This window comes from Miniopterus schreibersii (assembly GCF_964146895.1).
Source record: "Miniopterus schreibersii genome assembly, chromosome: 1".
NCBI lineage: Eukaryota > Metazoa > Chordata > Mammalia > Chiroptera > Miniopteridae > Miniopterus > Miniopterus schreibersii.
The window spans coordinates 139,733,652-139,753,912 of NC_138101.1; the positions used below are offsets into that span (position 1 = coordinate 139,733,652).

At 40.1% G+C, this 20,261-nt stretch overlaps 1 protein-coding gene and 1 long non-coding RNA gene across 3 annotated transcripts in view; one reads left to right on the forward strand and one right to left on the reverse strand.

Moving 5' to 3' along the window:
• Window positions 1-1,054: 1,054 nt before the first annotated feature.
• On the reverse strand, window positions 1,055-12,393 carry LOC308547674. Its single transcript, XR_013997533.1, has 3 exons — window positions 12,339-12,393; window positions 11,298-11,354; window positions 1,055-1,100 (listed from the first exon to the last, which is right to left on the reverse strand). It is a non-coding gene; the product is annotated as an uncharacterized lncRNA (long non-coding RNA).
• An 89-nt stretch (window positions 12,394-12,482) lies between these two features.
• The window catches only part of CDIN1 (CDAN1 interacting nuclease 1), a 202,983-nt gene continuing 195,204 nt past the window's right edge, over window positions 12,483-20,261 (forward strand). For both annotated transcript variants that reach the window (XM_081118390.1, XM_081118389.1), the window contains exon 1: window positions 12,483-12,771. In XM_081118390.1, coding sequence (XP_080974516.1) covers window positions 12,671-12,771 — 101 coding nt within the window. In that variant the 5' untranslated portion in view covers window positions 12,483-12,670. The remainder of the gene's footprint in view (window positions 12,772-20,261) is intronic.

A 20,261-nucleotide genomic window follows, 5' to 3' on the forward strand; every position in this document is an offset into this window, starting at 1 on the left:
GAGCACTTCAAGGTCCTTTTAAAAACAAGAATTACTTACATCAACTTACTTTATTGCTTCATTTTCTGACTCTAAAGGACACAAAGTATACTAAAGCAATTTAACGTGGCCATAACCTCCAATTTTAACTTGCCCTGAGGGGCCATTTTACTCTTGTTTTACTTTTCCAGACCAAATCAATAGACGGAAGACTCAAGTCAAGGCACACGTCATAACTATATTAAAGGTCAATGAGGCTTAAACAAATTGGGCTCTACTCACAAATGATTGACTCACAGTTTGTACCCAGGTACAGGGTACAACGCTATTCACCTGAAACATCTTGAAAGTTTATTCTACCTTTGTTGGCACCTGAGGGAACTATAACTAAACATACACTTGGGCCTACAAGTCAGCAATCGGCAAAGACTTTCTCTCCAGAATGTAAGGGGTAATCATTCATTCAGTAGGCACGCACACAATCCACCTTGTGCATCACAAAGACGTTAGAGGAGACCCCTGATGTTCCGACACTTCACATTTGCAGGCTTGACTAATTGCAAGCAAACCTGAAGATCCGCAACAATTGCAATGTGTGACTTCGCTGAGGCCTGAGTTTCAATTTCAGGTACTGTAAAGTTGTATGAAAATGGGCACCGCTCCTTGGAAGGGATACTCGACAGCTGTGCAGTATCCATGCACGTCCTTAGCTTTCTGACCCTCTACTTGCCGTCACATATAACTGTCATTAAGGCTCTAAATGGCTCTTTAAATTCTTTAGTTATAAATCACTGCATTTGGGGGGTGGGGGGTGCGGGGTGAAGGGGATCAATGGGGGGGAAGGGGGGCAACTGTAATACTTTCAACAACAACAAAAAGAAAAAAAAATCACTGCATTTGGGGAAATCCAGGTCTGTGGTAGTGTTTGTACACCGGAAGACCTCCAGAGGGATCCAGTACTGAAAGGGATATAAGAGGAAGTTCATTGGAGAGCTCCTGGGAGGGCTTTCTTGTTTTGTAAGGAACAGGAATGAACAGATAGCTCAGCGGTTCTGCCCTTTCCCTCTCTTCTTACCTTGAACAATAACCAGATGCCTGGATCGGTGACAGCCGTCTTGCACCTGTGAGGTGACAAGTGAGAAAATAAAGAGTTTAATACACTAAATATGGTGGAGAGAAAATAGAAAGAGCTTGGGCCCTTTATGAAATTGTTGAGCTGCTACACTGTGGTACCATGAACATCTAGACACGTTGTTTTGTGATATAATTAAATTTCCTTATTATGGAAAGCTCAAAGCACTCCTGATTGATAATCATGGTGTGAGATAATGTGCTTCCTCTCATGGAATGTATTATTGATTCAGGGAAATGATACAATAACTCAGATAACTTTAACAACCAATAGAAAAGTATATGAACCATGTGATAGGTGATAACAAAATGCCTATAAGGGTTTACAGTCAGGAGGGACCTCATCCAGCCGCAGTAGATAGAGCGCAGAAAACCCAGTTGGGACGGGGAAGGGGAGATCTCAGAGAAATCTGCATTTGTCTTCTGGTTTTGCCACTTACAAGCCGTGTAATCTTAAATATGTGGCTTGAACTTTCTAGCCTTCCAGTTCTTTTGAAAGGTTTCGAAGTGATTAGCTAACTTTTGGGTAAAGAATCTAGAGCAAAGTAAGCAGCCATGAATTAGTAGCTATCATTTTTGGAGAAATAGCATAGTATTTCATAGCCTATCTTTTTGTTTCTGTTTTTGGTTTTTGTTTTTAATTTCAAGAGGACATTTATTAAAACTGGGGACAGTGAAATAAGGAAGGACTTAGGACAGGAGAAGCAACAGGAAAGATCCCAGGTGGGCCTGCTTCAGCTCACTGGAAAGTCAGAGGAAAAGGGGCCTTGGAGACAGGTTCAGGGGGTTAGCTGTGGACGAGCTGCCACTGCCCATTGCTCCCCTGGTTACAAGTCTCCTGGGGACCCTTAGAGTTTAGGAGATGCCTGCCTGAGAGGGAAGAAATGCGTGGACATGCTCCTTTGACGGAGACCCTGCCTCCATAATGTATTTTAACCAGATAAATTAGATCACAGTCCTAATCTGCCTTAATCCATCAGCATGATCCAACTGGAATGACTTTCATAAGGCCAGTCAATGAAAACAGGCCATGCCTATTTAGTGATTGCAGAAAAGAAGGGGGAAAGTGGCATCAATAGCTTCTCCACTGCTCTTTCACTCTGGGTCCCAGCAGAGTTAAGCTGTGATGCAGAAACCTCCCCCCTCCAGATGGAGCGGATGGTATTGCTTCTCCAGGTAAGGAATTGGGGTTCATGTTTTTTCCAGGCACTGTGTTAAGAAGCTTTACCTCATTTAATTCTCACCTTAAGTCTAAGAGGTATGTATCATTAGCCACATTTCGCAGATAAGAAAGCTGAAGTTCCCATACGTTAAACAACAACTTAAAATTAGGCTTCAAGTTAAATGGAAAGATGAAATTCATACTTTCCCTGATTTTAAAATATTCCCTCATACTGTTACTTCACACTGCTTTCAGTAGAATCAAACCCATTCCCTTATTCAAGTTCTGAAGTGACTTGAGCATTTAGGCACATGGCACGAATATGTTCTTTCTGTCGGCCTAAAACATTGCCACCACCAAAGTTAATTAGTTGTACATACATTCATGGAAGTAGTTTGTCAATGGATCAGAAATGACATTTATCGGACACCTGCTATGTGCTCTTAACAGTGCCAGACACATTAGCTAGATTCTTGCGTTTCTTCATCACAGCAATGTAAGAAGTAAGTAATAATGCCCTTATTTAATCCAGAGGAAACTGATTGCCTAACAGGTTAAATACAGAATTTTTTTGCATAAAGTGATAAGTAAGTGGTAGGGACAGAACTCAAACCCAGATCTGCCTGCATCCAAAGTTAATGTCTTTCCTCTAACCCAATGTTTCCCCACCCCCTGCTCCCTGGCTCATCTGTAGCTCTAAAAATAATAGGCTAAATTTCCAGTACTAAAGGGAGCAAGAAGAAAACAAAACAAAAACACCCTGATTTGAATTTGTGAGACAGATTCTACTCCAGTTCCCAGATCATAGCAGAAAACTTTTAGAGGAATAAAGATGGTGGCTATAAAACTAGTTATAATCAAACTTAAATATCAGAAACTACTAATAATTTACGTTATTATGTATATTTTGCCAGTCTCTGGAGTAGTATATTAACTAGAAACCTGGAAAATTATTTACAAATTCTAAGCATGTTAAATATATACACACAGTTTTCTTTTAGTAGTACTTTTTTTTAGAAAGTAGAGCATGGAAAAATAGATACTATAGCTACTTCATCATCTGCAATGGATCCAAAGTGATATTATCTGTGACATGTAACATGATTACGAAAGGTGAATTTATTTTCAAGGTAAGTACATTAACGATGTGGAGAAATAAGACCATCAAGGGTTTTTTCCTCCCCTCGTTTGCATGAGCAAACTAATTACTGTTCAGATTTTCTAAATCTAATGTCTTCCCTGAGTCGAAAATTTCACCTGGAGGAAGTGTTTATGACTATCTTGTGAATCTCTACTTTAAGAAATTAATTCATGCACATTAAATCAGTAGGAATCCTTAATTCACAGGGGAAAAAAGATCAGGTTTGTGACTGGGTCCTTCAGAGGTTCAGAGAGCTGTGCGTGTTCTAAAGAGAAGGCAGATAAATATTTCTTCAAATATCTGAATCTTAAATCAAAGAAAGCTGATGAAGTATATGAATATTCCTCAGAAAGATAAAATATGGCAATTCTGAGAAAAACAGTGGTTTCTACTTAAAATGTTGTTAGATTAGCTTGTAAGTTTTAACTAAGCCTAACATACCTTGACTAATATTTTTGCCTAATGAGGAAAATAGTTGTGTGAAGAGAAAGCAATGTAGTCCTGTGGTTAAGTATCTAGGTTTGGAGTCAAACTACCTAGTTCAAATCTCACTTAACCAACTGTTTGATATTGGGCAAATTAATCAAAGTCTCCCAGCCTCTGTTTCTTCCATTAAATTTTCCAGAAATAGCATATATAAAGCACTTAGCATAGCATCTAGCAGACAAAATACCTTATATATGTTACTTTTATTATTAAATGGGTACATTGAGTCATAGTGTAATCTAATGATATTTTTATAGGCCATTTTATAGCAATTTATTTTAAAGAAATGGTAAGAGTTCATGAACTTAATAATAATTTCAGCATGTAGCCAATTACTAGTTGAAGTACTTTCCATGTTCTAACTTTTAATTCTCATGATAATCTATGAGGTAAAAACTATTATTATCTCACTTATAGCTGGGGCCATACTCTATGGCTCAAGGGACTTAAGTAATGTATCTGATCACATATGCCATACAACCCTTTCATGGCAGAGCCGGCCTCAGAATGAATACGTGGTTTAAACTGGATCCAGTGTCTATGCTCTTCACCACTATATTACATTGCTGCTTCTTGATGGTGCTTAAGTGGCATCAAAGATCTAATTTCTGCCCATATGAAAGAAAAGACAGGTAAAATAAAATAGGGCAATCACCTCAAATCCTCTTTAGGGGGATTAAGAAATAAATTATGCATATATATATATATATATAATATTAAAATTCCATACTCCCCTCTGGCAATACAGCAAATGATTTCATAAGATTTCAGCGCCATAGAAAGAGACGGATTCAATTGGCCACATATGAAAATTGACCTCATTGTCATAGAGTGTATGTGCTGCCTAGAGACCTAAAAGAAGGCGGTTCTCACAGTGCTGCAGGGGAAGAGCAGTGGTTTCAAAGACGCCCACTGGCTATGGAAGCGATGTCTCAGCATCAGGACCTTTGGAACATGTCCCTGGCTCAGCAGCTGCTTGTCCAGTTACTTTAATTCAAAGTCATCAATGTGCCTTTGTGGGATATTTTGGGGAAGCCTGTCCTGGGCTCCAACAATTACAGAGTGAATGGCATAATTATATATTAGTGATATGTTTTATATATATAAATGGAAATCATCGGGTTCTTGGATGATACAGAAAACATTTATGGTTCCTGTTGTGGGTGGCAGATAGATTTGGAAAGCTGTGCCTCAGTTATCCTGCGATTTTGATTAGGAAACATCATCCCATCTTTGAAATCCTGAGAATATCAGCATGTCCATCAAATGCCTATAAATCATGGGTGACTGAGGAGAGCTTGGCACACGATTTAAGGACATTGTGTTTTGTCTCATTTTACAGAGTGAAATAGGTTTTTAAAAAACTTTTTATTTGAAAATAATTTCAAATTTACCAAAACATTACAAAATAAAAACAATACAAAATAAAAAGTGCAAAAAATGTCCCTATGCCTTTACCTAGAATCACTTACTGTTGAAATTTTACTCCATTTGCCTTATCATTTACTCTCTCAGTGTCCTTGATTTTTTTTTTCTGTATTATTAAGGGTTTTACATATATATTTAAATATAATCTATCATTTGTATTCCAGTTTTTTGTGTTTTTCCAAGAATGTCTTTTATTGCCCCTTTGCTTTCCTGTACAAAATCCCACCTATGGTCAGGTATTATATTTAGCTGTCATGCCTCTTTAGCTTCCTTTAAACTGAGATATGAGATATTCTTTTGATAAAATATATCTAATTTATTGAAGAATGTAAACTTTGAGAGTGGGCACTTTGTCAGTCCTGTATATTGCTTATACACGACCCAGAAAGGTACCTGGCGCAAGGCAGCACTGAGTAAATACCTGTTGAATGAACGAATGACTGATGAATGAATGAATGTTTTGTGGATGTTCATATTTTCCTAAAAGGAGCTGGCATAATGAGCTATATTATTCTTTGTATTTTTAAAAAATATATATATCTTTGTTGATTTCAGAGAGAGGAAGGAAGAGGGAGAGAGAGAGATAGAGACATCAGCGATGAGAGAGTCATTGATGGGCTGCCTTCTGCACGCCCCATACTGGGAATCAAGCCCGCAACCTGGGCATGTGCCCTAACTGGGAATTGAACAGTGATCTCCTGGATCACAGGTCGATGCTCAATCCCTGGGCTATGCTGGCTGGGCACTCTTTGCATTTTTAAGAGCATTTATTTTGCTTGTAAAAGTTCTGACCATGCAAATAGCTCTGGTGCAATTTGGTAAAACTAGATTTGTGCATGCTTGTGCAGAGCTTAAGTGTTCCTGAAGTTCCCACCTCTATGACTCCCTGTCCACACCATTACCTAAATCCCTTCTCATCCCTTACCAACCGAAATCCTTTTGTGCTGTTTGAAAGTGAAATGAAAACCCAAGTTCTCTGGCATGAGGAGTGGCATCTAGTGTGACTGCCCTCTGGGCAATGCAAAATATTTGCTCCCTGCATCAAGGACTGGAATGAATCCGAATGTGAATTCAGATACAACTGGTAGCTATCTGAAAAAAAAATACATGCTGGCTCCCGTGTCAACATGTTGACTGACAGGATGTCCACGTGGTTGGAAGCTCACTGACATCACTTCAATCATAGCTCTGTGAATGGAACGCCCAGGAAAGCTGTGCGTTGGTCACAGGAATCTCTGCCTTGCTCCAGAGGGTCCGTTGCATCATTCCCACATGGTCTGAATTGCAGCTCATGGCTGGAACTGAAGGATGGCCCAGCCTCATGCTGGCTATGCCAAGGCCCTCCTTTCAAGGACTGGCTTGCGAGAATTCATCTCCCTACTCCTGAAACCTACTGCTCTACTCTTAATATAAAACCAAGTGTTGATAAGAATAGCTTTGGCTTATGGTGTAATGTAAAGTGACATAGCGGGACTCAAGTTGTACATACAGTTTGATGTTATCTATGAAAAGAAAAATTTTGTAGAAAAATGACTGGAAGGAATCGTGCCAACATGATTAGAGTAGTGGCTCCAAGTGATGGGACTTGGGATAATTTATAGTAGCTGATCTTCTGTTGTTGACTACAAGGAACATATGTTTCTTTGATGATCATGAGAGAAAATTTTAAGTAAAAAAAGTATAAAAATAAAGATGTATTTTTATAGCTTCACATGGAAAAGTGAAATCTAAAGAAACTGGTTGAAGTTCTAAGCCATTTTGTGCCTCAGTTTCCCCATATGCCAAGTGGGCGTAATAATGGCTGTTATACATTCTGTGGTGGCAATATGTTAGGTAACTATGTAATATGCTTTCGTTTTCTCAAAAGAGAGGAACCTATTATTATAATAATAATCTCTATACTTATCCGAGGAGGAACTCCTTCCCTGAACTCTCCTTCTATCAATCATGGATAGGGAAGGGGGTTATAAATCATGACTGGCACCTTGCCTGCTCCTTTGAAAGTCTAACCCAGTGGGATGGCAAAAGAGAGTAATTTTTTAAATGAAGAGACTTAGAGCTAATCTCCATCTGACATGTGCTTCCAACTCTACCTTATGTTGAAGAAGTGCTCATTAAGGACAGACTTAAGTCCTTGTCTCTCATTCCTCTCCCTAAACCCCCAACAGAAACCCTCGACTCCACCAGCAGACTTCCTTTCAATGCCTGAATTTATAAATGTGAGAAAGCCCTCAGAACATGATGTATTCTTGCAGAATGGTCTGTGGGACAAGAAGAGTGATTGACAACTGCAGAAATTACATCTGAGGTTTAGTCCTGCAGGAAAAGGGGATACAAATTGCCTGCAAATTATCCACAAGTCCCTGATGAGCCGGAGGAGAAAATTTAAGAGGCTTCGGTCTTTCTTCAACAAACATATTCACGTGCCTCCCTTTGCTAGAACACAAAAAACACTCAAGAGAAAATACCCCTGTAAAAACACTACTTTTGTTTCTTACCCTTGTTGAATAGTAAATGTGTAGATGCCAATTAATAGCCTTTATCATGTGCCGATAGTGTTGGGTGTGTAATTCAGAACAGAAGTGGTATATGAGCTCTGACTGATGCATTTATTATCTCAAGAAGAAATTGGGTTTTATGCTATAAAAACACATGGCATTAACTTTATAGGGTGCATAATGAAATAGCCTGCAAGGATTTGCGCTGCTGATCTTAATAAATATGCATCATTTGAGAAAAACTAAATACAGTAGAATAATGGCAATAATAATGATGGTTGATGCTTAAAAGTCTAAAAGGAACAGGTTATACTTCACTTCCAACTAAGAGTACCTGGAAGTGTGATATCCTAGACTTCGCACATGCCTGGCTCACAATTTGGCTCTCTAAGGTATTAGTACAGTGCTACTCAGAATATAACAGGCAAACCAGGGTTGATCCTCAAATTTTCTTACCTGTCTTTATGTGATAAGTACAGAAATTGAGAATAACCGTTTAGAACCTTTTATATCAATTTGGCAGAGTAATTCTATGTTGAATCATGTAATAACTAATCAGGGGCTTGCATTTTATGTGTCTTTGTCTTTTTAAGTTGAATTTTTGAGTAATTCACTTTTTAAAATATTATTTTACAGAAATATTTGTCCATGAAAAATTGATGGAAAACTGGGACCTCAACATAGATAATTTGGGAAACACTAGAATATTGTAAAATAATTGATAAGTAGAAACCACCTCTCTAAGCCTTAGGTTTCTCACCTTGAAAATGAAGTTAATAATAGCTCTTACCTCTTGACACAGGAGCTGAGGATTAAGGAAAGATAGACGTACTTAAAATGCTTCGCACTGTGCCTTCCCACAACATGACTTCTCAGTATTATTGACTAGCAGAGAGGAGATGCCATTCTGAATTCTGTGCATGTGTGTCATGGTTTCTGTTTGTCGCAGGCCCATCAAGTGAGCTCCCTCTGGAAAAAGGCCACCTGGTTTCACAGACTAAGAGTTCATCCGCCATTGACTTGCATGAAGGGACCACCTTTGGCTTTTGGTCTTCCCTGACTATTTAATGTAATTGCTCCACCATCATAGTGTGGAATGTCCCTCTGTATATTTCCTTTTGTTTTCCTTAAGTCGTTAATTTGCGTAATTGCTGGGAGCCTCAACAAGTGAACTATTCTGCTCACAAGCACTCCTATTATTTTGGGACCAGGATAAAATGACCTGTCATTCATGGATGGCAAATATGAAGATGTAAACTTTGGCTTCAAAAGACATATCACTTTAGGTGGTGCTTCACAGGGCAGAGAGAAAAATATGCAATCCATTCTAGACAAAGAGGCCAAACAATTTTTCAAAAGTGTGTTTTGACTACGTCAAAATTGAAGGTCAAATGCTTCTTCAATAGGCCCTGGTGGTGGCCAAAGAAAGTAGCCAGCTATTTCAGAACATAAATGCTTAACTGAGGATAATTCAACCAATGAGTTTTTTCTTTCTTAAATATAGGACACTGCAATGGAGAACATGAGGCTTTATTGTCAGACTGACTGCATCCAAATCACAGTTTTGCAACTTAACTGGATCCATCAGGCAAATCCTTTATTCTCTTTGAGTTTCAGTTTCCTAATCTATAAATCAGGGGCTAAGGTGACAGCGTTTGAGTATCGTAAGTGTTTAAATAATATTAATCACTTCGTCTTTGTTCTGTTAGTAAACTGCAATTATTTTTCTTTAATCAATTTAAGCTGAATTTTATAAGATTCCACGAACAGACTCAGACTTTAAAACATAATAAAAATAATATTCAGTATTTATTTTTAAAAATACACATTGGATTTGGCAGAGTCCGTGAACAACAGACTGTTTAAAAATGTGACTGACTCTTTCCAAGGTCAAGCATCTTCAGCTCCTTTCCACTCTGCCTAGAACTGTTTGCTCCAGCCAGAATAACTTTCCCATGCGCGTGACTTGGCTCACTCTTATTTTTAGTCCTTTGTGTTTAGCACTCTTCTTGAAATGACCTTCTGACACCTTCCTGCCAAACCCCACTCTCCTTTAAAATTATTCATCATTCACGTTGTCCAGGAATTGGCAGAAAGAAATCTGGTGAAGTGATTCAATCCATCCCATCTTCCAGGGCTGTAGGTTCTTCCAGGGAGCTGCACTAGTCCCCACTTTCACACACTTTGTTGCTGTGATTTCCTAAACTTTTTTCATGTTTCTAGATACTATCTCCCTATCAGAACTATAAAGTTCCATGTCTTGGGGTTACACTGAGCACATGCAGGATTAGAAAGGCTTTCACTTGTTCAAGAGCACACTGTTTATGGCTAATTTTAAATAGGTAGCCAGTTCTTTGGGTTTTTAGTTTGGTATTGTTTTCATGACCCTGCTTCATTTAATGGGCACGTGGTTGGTATAACTGACTGACAGACTGAGAAACAATGGGGGAAACTCAAGCATGAAAAGGCAGCTCTAGAGGAGTCCTGGCCGATGAGGGGCATGGAGTGTGACACAAGAGATGGGGCAGAATGGAAGTAGGGGAAGGGAGAGAGACAGGAATAACTAACTTACTCCAAGAGTTTCTTATGAAAAGAAAATTTAAAAACACCTAAACAACAACAACAACAAGAGTAACGCATTTCTGCTTTGCTTCTATTTTGTGCTTAATAAACAACGCTGTCACTGCCAACAAAAACAGCAACATAACTGTGCTTTTCCCCCTGGCACTAACTCTAAACAATCTACTGGATTTGGGTCAAAACTGTAAACTGCCAGCATGTTAAAAATAAAAACAGAAAAACAAACCTGGCCTGTTCCTTAAGGGTTGTGAGGGTGAATGCAGGACAAGAGCCAGAGAGAAGAGTTACTATAAAAAATAACTAGTGCAAACATCCTTGAACTGACGTTTTCTATAAAAATCTGTTGGCTGTGAATTGGAAAGAGGGAAGTGGGAGGGAGAAGGGAATGGGAGATCAAGTGGTGTCTGCTTATCGTCAGCTAGCTTTCATGTAAAAGTCATGGCAGGGTCAGCAACAAACTAGCCAGGTGGCAACTCCAGGCCACGCTGCCATAAATAAATAGTTATGTACTAATGTCACACAACCAGAGCTAGATGCAAAGCATATGGCAAGAAAACATTCTGATGTAAATATTCAGGGGGGAAAAAACACACACACACCAAAAAACATGGTTTGTGAATTCAGGATCCGCTGTTGTTCCTGGGCTTTGAGACGCCTGGGGAAATCAAGGAGTGGAGCTTTTTCTAAACCTGGGAAAATGAAGTGGTGAATCTTTTTTAAAAGTTCTTCGAAATGTAGATTATTGCTGTTAAAAAAAAAAAAAAATCCTTAACCTTTGGCCTAAGAGAGAGTGTGACTATTTGGTGTAGTAATTAAATATTACTGAGAGTTAGCCAGAGCACAGACTCTGGAACCAAATTTCAGCAGTTTAAGCTTGACCCGTGCTGCTTACGTGTGCTCCTGACCTCTGGGAAGTTACTCAACCTTCTCGGGCCTCAGTTTACTCAGCCTGTAAAGGGGAGGAGGAAGGTGATAAGGTCATTGTCGCAGCCTCACAGGAAGTTATGAGTCAAAGTGTAGGGAGCCCACTAAACAATAGCTGGTAAAGGCCACATTCATGTGACCTATCATTACCAAGCAGTCTTGATAGGCTATCTGCTGGACAAGATGCTGAGGAATCCTTTACTTTCCTGTTTAAGCTTAACAACTACCAAAGTAATTAAAAAGCAAATTTTACAGACAAAGGAACTGAGACTGGGATGGATGAAGAAGGCATATGTCTAAGCTCAACTTCCAAAAAGGCCTTATTCCAGATTTAAAAAAATAATAATAACCACTTACACATTCTCTAAGATCTAAACACTTTTTCTTTCATTTGCTTAGCATGTTACATTTGAAAAGACACACCACCCAGGGCCTTCTAAGAGACAAGATGATTTTTTTAAAAAGGGATTAAAGGAGCGCCTGCCGTCCTAGGAGATTGTCTCGGAGCTCTGAGGTCGGCTCTCAGCACCGGGAGAAAGAGATGCATTCGCGGGCTCACTTCTCCAAGCATTTCCCGCGCGCGAGCCGGGCGGGGAGACGGCGGCCGCGGGCGCCCGCGGGGCGGGGCGGGGCGCGGGCGGCGCTTCCCGCGGCTCTCACGGCGCGTTTCCCAGGGGCGCCGGCCGCCACGCACGCTGCCCGGCCCGCTCCGGCCGCGTCCGCAGAGCTGGGCTCGTCCCCTCTGCCCGCGCTCGCAGGGTGCGCAGAGACCGCGGGGAAGGCAAACTTGCCCCGTCGGCCCGTCTCCCCGCGAGGCTGCTGGAAAACCCGCGCGCTGGTTGGCAGATTCAAACCGCGCGCCCGCGCCGCGGCGTTCCGGCGCTCCAGCTGAGCGACCGCGGAGACACCTGAGCGCCCTCGCCGCCAGGTCCGCGAGCCAGGACTTCCCGGCTGTTGGCAACGGCGAGGGTATAACCCCTTGGGACATCCCAGGGGGTCGGCCCGATACCTGCCCGCTGAGGCTTCGGCTCCACCTCTGCCCGGGGCCACTACTTCCTGATTGGTGTGCCCTCAACAGACATGGCGGCGGGTTGGCTTCGGCCGGGCGGCTGCGGCTGCGCAGAAAGCCCGAGCCGGGCAATCTGGCCTGCAGCCCGCCTCCCGCCCCGCGGAGCTGCTGGGGGAAGCCCAGGCTGTGCAGCTCGGGGTGCAGGGGCTAGGGGCGAGCCCGGGACCCCCGCGCCCTGCCCTGCGTGCCCACCCTTGGTCTCCCGGCACCGAGGCTGCTCGAGCCCGGGGTGTTCTTCCCTTGTCCCGCCACCCCCCAGACTCTGGCCCAACATGATACTGACTAAAGCCCAGTACGACGAGATAGCCCAGTGCCTAGTGTCTGTGCCCCCCATCAGGCAGAGCCTGAGGAAGCTGCAGCAGAGGTTCCCCAGGTAAGTGCTCGCCCCTCCCGCCTCCCGCCCGTGCCGCCTCCGCCGGCCTGGGCAGCCGCCGCCGGGGACCCACGTGGCGCACTCGTGGGCCGGAGATCAGCGCGGTGACAGGGTCCTCCTTCGCCCGCCTTCCTCGGGAGGCTGCGTGGTGGATCGGCGAGAACTCGAGGTCATTGTTTAGGGAAAACTTGGTATGTGCTCGTGAGGGGTGCAGAGTCGGTGCTCCATGGATGTCTCCGGTTAATTGACAGACGCTAGGGATGAATGACAGGTGACAGGCCTCTCCAAGTGGAAACCACGTGTAGATTCCACAGGAGGAGACAGGACCATTTTCCTTTATATATATTATATATATATATATAATATATATATATATCTTTATTCATTTCAGAGAGAGGAAGGGAGGGGGCGAGAGAGAGAGAAACATCAATGATGAGAGAACCATTGATCGCCTGCAGCCCGCAACCGGGCATGTGCCCCGGCCGGAATCGAACCCCGATCGCCTGGACCCTAGGTCGATGCTCAACCCCCGAGCCAGGCCCGCCGGGCTAGAGGACCATTTTCAGTTGGCCCCTGGAAACACACAGGGGCGCAGGGGCCTAAGGGGCCCCGGCTTGACTGTGGGGCGCTCATGTCATTCAGCCACCTCAAGCTGGTCCGAGAGACAGGTGTTGCAGAGGCTCCCCCCGCGCGGCTCAGGGCTGGCCGCGTGAACGAGCATAGGCGTACCGCATTCTGAGTATAGTTCATACTTCCCTCCTCCCCAAAACACAAATTTTTTTCAGTGATTTTAGGATTATCCAACTTTCTGAGAAAGGACGTTAGGCATTGTACGCTATAGACGTCCTCATTTTAAAGATGTGCAAACCGAGGCCCAGATAGTACACAAAGAACCAGCCCAGGACAAAAAGGTTATTATATTTCTGACAGGTTAAAAGATTAACATGTTTATTTTTCTTTGATGTCAAAACCAAATTCAAACTTGTACCATTGTGTGTGTGCGTGTGTGTGTGGCACTGAGCACGGTTAGCCCCCGATGGAGAACATCTCTGTCTCTGATGTGTAACCCTTCAGCAGACATCACCATTGAAGTATTTTCTGGAGGAAAGAGAGATTATTGGATAATTGCTATTAATAAAGTACAAATTGAAGCATAAGTTGAAGGTCTTTTATGATCTCAGGTTTTTGAAGGACTCAGTTTTCCTAATCTGTAAAATGAAGGGATCTCTTTCTAATATTATCCATATTTAAGGCAATATTTATCCTTTTATAGTCTAAGATTTTTATCAGACTTCCTAACCAGGAACAAAATTGACAAATTGGAATTTAATGATCTGTCTTTAACTCTGGCCAACTCTGCCTGTGAGTAGTGAATGGGTGAAGGCTTGTCAGCCAAGGGAACAGGTAGATTTTTCTGGGCAGTTTTAAAATAGAAGGTACATTTACATATTCTTCTCTCATGCACTTGTATCACAACTGTATGTTTGCTTTTCTTTCGTTCCCCCTCCCTCTTTTCTTTCTCTCTCTGTCTCATTCTTTTTCTTTTTCCATAGCAAATACCTTTCCTCTCCATAGAGGTAACCTCTCCATAGAGGTACTCTTATGGACTCATGAAGGACTCCCTTCATTTGGGGCACCATGCTGTATTGGTTATTATCTTATGCCCCTCTTTTTCTTACTCATGATATGCCCAAATACTTTTCACTTCTTCCAAATACCACTTGGGGAATCACAAACTCTTCTTCCACTGGAAACTATTTACAGAGGCTGCACTCATTGACAAATGAAGGAATTAAAGAGCCATTTAGCAGCATGGGTGGAAATTCTATAAAGAGTGTGGTTTTGGACTTCACCGTTTTCACTATAGCACTATTTTACTTTATTTTAATTTTTTTCTTTTTATTAAATTTATTGGGGTGACACTGGCTAACAAAATTATATTGGTTTCAGTTGCACAATTCTACAACACGTTATCTGTACACTGTATTGTGTGTTCACCAAGCACTGCTTTACTTTAGATGTTCCTTGCAAAGAACTTGAACAACCTTCAGATTTGATAGATCATTTTATCTATCAAATCTAGAGTTGGTTGGGTACGGACCTGAGAGATAATTTCTGGTGGTTCAAAGAGGTTAAGTGACTTGTCAAAAATCCCAGAGATGTTTAATGGCCAAACAGTGTCCTGAGTACAGGTTTCATAATTTTCAGTTCAGAATTCTGTACTAAGCTGCCTTGATTAGTTTCAATATTAATAATAATAACAGCAGCAATTATTTTTGGTGACATTCGCATACGTTGAGTTCCTTAAAGAATCAAAGGACTGAAATTAAAAAGTTGCTAAAAAATGTAATTTTTCTGATTTTTAAAGTAGGAATGCTCAATAAAGAAAATAAAAATTATTTATAATAGTATAGCCCAGCAAATTTCTGTTAACATTTTATATATTTCCTTCCAGTCGTTTTTTCCCCACTGCAGTACTGTTTCTGCTAATATACTTTGTAGATCTTGCTTTTCTCACTTAGCATATTGTGAGCATTTCTCATCTTCAAAAATTCTTCACAGTGTGTTTCAAATAACCAATATCACATTCTAGATGTACCATCCATTCCTTATTGTTGGATATCAAGTTTTGTTTTTCTAATTTTTTGATGTTTTTGTACATATATAATGCCAAGTCTACTTATTTTCTTGCTTTAGATTACCAGAAATTGGGAATGACCATATCAGCAGTTTTCCCACTTTTAGTCTGCAGATCTCTTTACACTCTAATAAATGATTGAGTGCCCCAAAGAACTTTTGTTTATATGGGTTCTATCTGTTGATATTTATCAAAATATAAATTAAAACTGAGAAATTTTAAAAAAATACTTACTAATTTATTTAAAAATTAACTGTAATAAACCCATTATATGTTAACATGTTTTTGTTAACATGTTATGTTTAACATACTTGATTAATAACCATCATTTCAAAAAAGTAGTGAGAAAATGGCCACATTTTACACTTTTTGTAAATTTTTTAAACGTCTGCCTTAAGAGAAGGAAGACATCTGCTTCTGTATTCAACCTGTTGTGATGTGTTGTTTTGATTAAAGAATATGAAGAAACTGTGGCCTCAGTCAAATATGTAGTTGGAAAGGGAAGAGGAACTTAATAGGCTTTTCTGATAATTGTGGATATTTTTGTTGCTACATAAAACGCAACAAGTGGTATTTTCGTAAAGGTTAATTGCAACGTGGACTGTGAAACCATACCTTGGACCTTTCCACTTGTTATATTACAATCCATTGGCCTGTCATGAACTTTGAGTGGATCTGTTACCTATGCATGATTTTTATGATTTTTATCATCATGCATTGTTTGCTTGCAAAATGTTGGCTGTGAGTTATACAAGCCTCCCAAATGTTGCCACCTTTCATTATATAGCATCAAAAAAATCACATTTGTTAATATCTTCCCTGATCTCATCAGAAAAATCTGTAAGATTTGAAGCTGTCAAGCTTATGGTGACAGATACAGAGTTTTCCAATATTTGAATTTTCCCTTGAAAGCTCAAATTTTATCATTGGCAGCAAATATTATCACTTGTTTTCCTCGAAGTGACAGGCTCACGTTGTTTATTTTTGAGAAAATGTCTGCCAGATACCCAAATCTGAATAATCATACTTTGTTGATCATTCATTCCAATAAAAGGGGTGTTTCATGGAAAAAGCAGCTAGTTCAGCACTCAAACAATCATCCAAGTGCTTTTCCTTGAGACAGCCGTCAGACTTCTGTGTGCAGTAGACGTGCTTTCTGTTTACTTCTTATTTGGTCACGTAAAATGTTAAAAGGATGTGTATTCAAGGGTTGCGTATTATTCTTAAGTGAAACTGGCCTTTTCCCCCTGCAAGTATGTGGCAGTGAAGAATACGACGACTCCTAGGACAGTTGCGCCTGGCCTTGATCTGTGCTCAGGAGCAGGCAGCTTTACCCTCCATTGTTTCTGCACCCCCGTTGCACATGTCACACAGGGAAAAGGCAAATCATGTCTTACTATTTCTATAAAGATAATTTTGACCTTGTAGACCCCTGAGAAGGTGTCAGGGACTCCAGGAGTTCATTGACCACACTTGGACAACCACTACCTATTTTAAATCAAAGGATATTTATGTTTTGAAGGATTTTGATGTGTATCGACAATTTACTATAAAAAAATGTATTAATCCTATTACCAACAGGACGTGGGAGTATCTGTTTCCGCAACTTTTGCCAACATTGAAGAGAGTCATTATTTAATCTCTAATACTATGGATCAAGAATGACATCTTATAATTTGTGTTTTTGATTATAATACATTGTATGTTTTCTCAATTTTTTATTGACCATTTAGTTTTCTTCTTGAATTACCTACCTGGTGTCCTTTGCCTGATTTGATATTGAAGTTTGCTGTTATTGTTTATTGCTTTGTTGTTTATTCATCAGCATATGTTAAGGATGTTGATCCTTTATATGTTCATATTTTTGCAGATATTTTTCTGTTGTTTGCTTTTAGTAATTGTTCTATTTTTGAAAAGCTTAACTTCAAATATTTTTTTTCTCATTTTTCCTTTTATGCTGAGGAAGTCCTTTTCTGTCCTACGATATGAAAAAGAAATCTTTCACTTACATTTTCTTCTAGGTTCTTTATGGCTTTCTTTCTTGTTGTTAATCCTTTAATCTTTCTAGCTGAAATTTATTTTAGCATATGCTCGGAGATAGAGATGTAGCTTAAGTTTTCTCCCAGCTTAATTTTTATTTTACACTGTGGCTTCCACTCCCTAGCCTCTGTGGCTCCTTCGTTTTTACTGAAATTACAGATTTGTCTTTCTAAGTCAGTACACTGAACCTGCGCAATCCCCTTAGCCACCCTGGTCTCAGAATCCTCCAAATTAAAATGAAGGGATAGGACTTCGTGGTATCTAATATCTTACAACTCCTAAATTCACCCTCATTCTATCGTGTTCTGTTCTGGAGTTTTACAGTAGTGGGCCCTTTGTCCCCAAGAATATAAGAAATACAGTATTTAAGTACTTGCTAAGGACACAGTCATTAATTTGCATCTCTCAAATTATTTCCTGGACTTTCTTATTCACATTGAAGCCCCCAACCCAATCAGCTATTACTTATCAAATTATAATTTACATTATATTTTACTGCCTAAACACTACATGTGTATTTGATTTTATATATATTAAATGAGACTGTTCCTAGAGAAATCTTAAAAGGAGTAGTATTTAAAAACTCATTTGACTGGGTTCTTTGTGCTTAAACCAATGCATTTGGTTCATTTTTTTATGAGCTCTTTACCTATCTCTACCCTTTTCTGTCTCTGTCTGTCTGTCTCTTTGTGTATGTGTGTGTGTGTGTATATGTATATGCATATATATCTTATTTTGAAATAATTTTAAACTTACAGAAAAGTTGAAGAAATATTACAAGAATTCCCATATACCTTTCACTCTGCTTGTCAATAATGTTAACATCTTACATAGCTATAGTATAATCGTCAAAATCAGGAAATTAATTTTTATGAAATATAGTTAATTAATCTACAGACCTTTTTTGAACATTACTGGTTTTTCTCACTAATGACCTTGTTCAACTCCAGGACCCAATGTCCCATTTCTATTCCAGGATCTCATATTAGATTTAATTGTAATGTTTTCTTAGTCACCTCCAATCTGTGACTTTTTTTTTTAACTATTATTTTGTCTTTTATAATCTTGACACTTCTGAAGAGTACTGGTCAGTAGTTTTATAGAATGTCCCTAAGTTTGTGTTTGATGTTTTCTCATGATTGGAGGGTGAACATTTTTGGTAAGAATACCCTAGAAGCCATGCTGTGCCCTCTCAGTGCATCCTGTCAGGGGGTGCCTGACTGCATGTGTCTTATTACTGGTGAGGTTAATCTTACTCACTTGGTTAAAGTGTGGTGTCTGCCAAGGTTATCCCTTGTCCTTTGTAGAAATATCCTTTGAGACTATGCCAATATTCCGTTTCTCACATCACACTTTTCCCTGCTGATTTTAGCATCCATCAGTGGTTCTTGCATTAAACAGTTATTAGTGGTATTTGCCTAATGATGATTTTCTATTTCTCTCACTGGAATACTTTTCAACTAATATTATCCACTATCACCATTTTATGAGAAACAATCCATCCTACAGCCAGTCTGATTTTCCCTGATACGGGCAGTTTATCTACCTCTTGTAGCAGTCAGCCTATAATAATTCACTGTGTGCTCATTATGTTTGTGGTAGTATTTGGGAAGTTTTTAGAAAACAGAATAACGTAGTAATTAATTTTAAATAACTTGTAGTTATTCTGAGGGAAGAGTTTAGGACACATCCAATAGTTATAAATTATTAGAATCAGAGAACGTTAGAGACCAAAAGATTTGTTGAGAAGTGAGTTCAGATATGGTTAGTTAAGTGGGATTCTAAGTGGAGATATACCTTTATTGGAAATTCTTTTGTTGGTAAGCTAAGCCCTTTGGCACAAGTTTGGTTTTCCCCTGAGTTCCCTTTCCATACATTAGCTATTTGGTTGCACTTTATGCTGTTACTTATGAGTCATAAATCAAACTCTTGACACCATAAAATTTCTAAGCAAGTAAGTGTCTTTACCCTATTGCTCTATCTTTTCCCTTTGGGATCCTAGCTCAGGTTTTTCCAGCGGTGCCTTCCACATTTCTAAACATGATTTTCTGTCTTGGCCCATAACATATATTGTTTTTCCACTCTTGGAACACAACAGAGCCGACCATTCACTCATATGAGGCTGCTCCTAGAGAAATCTCAAAAGGAGTAGTTAAAAACTTGTTTGGTTGGGCTCTCTGTGCTTAATCCAATATGCAAGGTTCATTTTCGTGAGATCTTCACCTACCTCTCCCTGAGAACTGGAGTTAAGGCTGGCTCTTTAGTGGTTCTTGGTTCTTGGTGGTGGACCTAGGTTAGGAGTGGAGTAGCTAAGGGACATGCTTGAGACAAGCACAACTTTACTTTTACACATTTGTTTAGGGTGGCCTAGTTTAATTTGGTGCTGCCGTTGGCTACAGTGGTCCCTTTTTGAGCAACGTTCCGCCCCCGACTCATCACGGTGCATTTTAAACAGTCCACTTCCCCCAGAGGGTGACTTTTATACCATTGTTTTTGCTCCCTTTAACAATTTGTTCTTGGGAAATGACTTGGCCCTGCCTCTTTTTATCTGAGTCCCAGTGGCCTCATCTGTAAAAGGAGGGATGAAGCTCCCCAGCTAGGAAGTAGAAAGAAGCAGGACTCAAACCCTTCTTAAAGGCTGTGGTAGGGATTAAGTGGAATCAGGAGTGTAAAACCGCTTAGCATAGTGTAAAGGTCCTGGTAAGCAGTTAATGGGTGGTAAATCTGATTATTTTTAGAATTTAGCGTATGGCTTATAGAAGAAGAAATATCTGAGTAGTAACCTTCCGAGACATATAAAACACAATTTTGC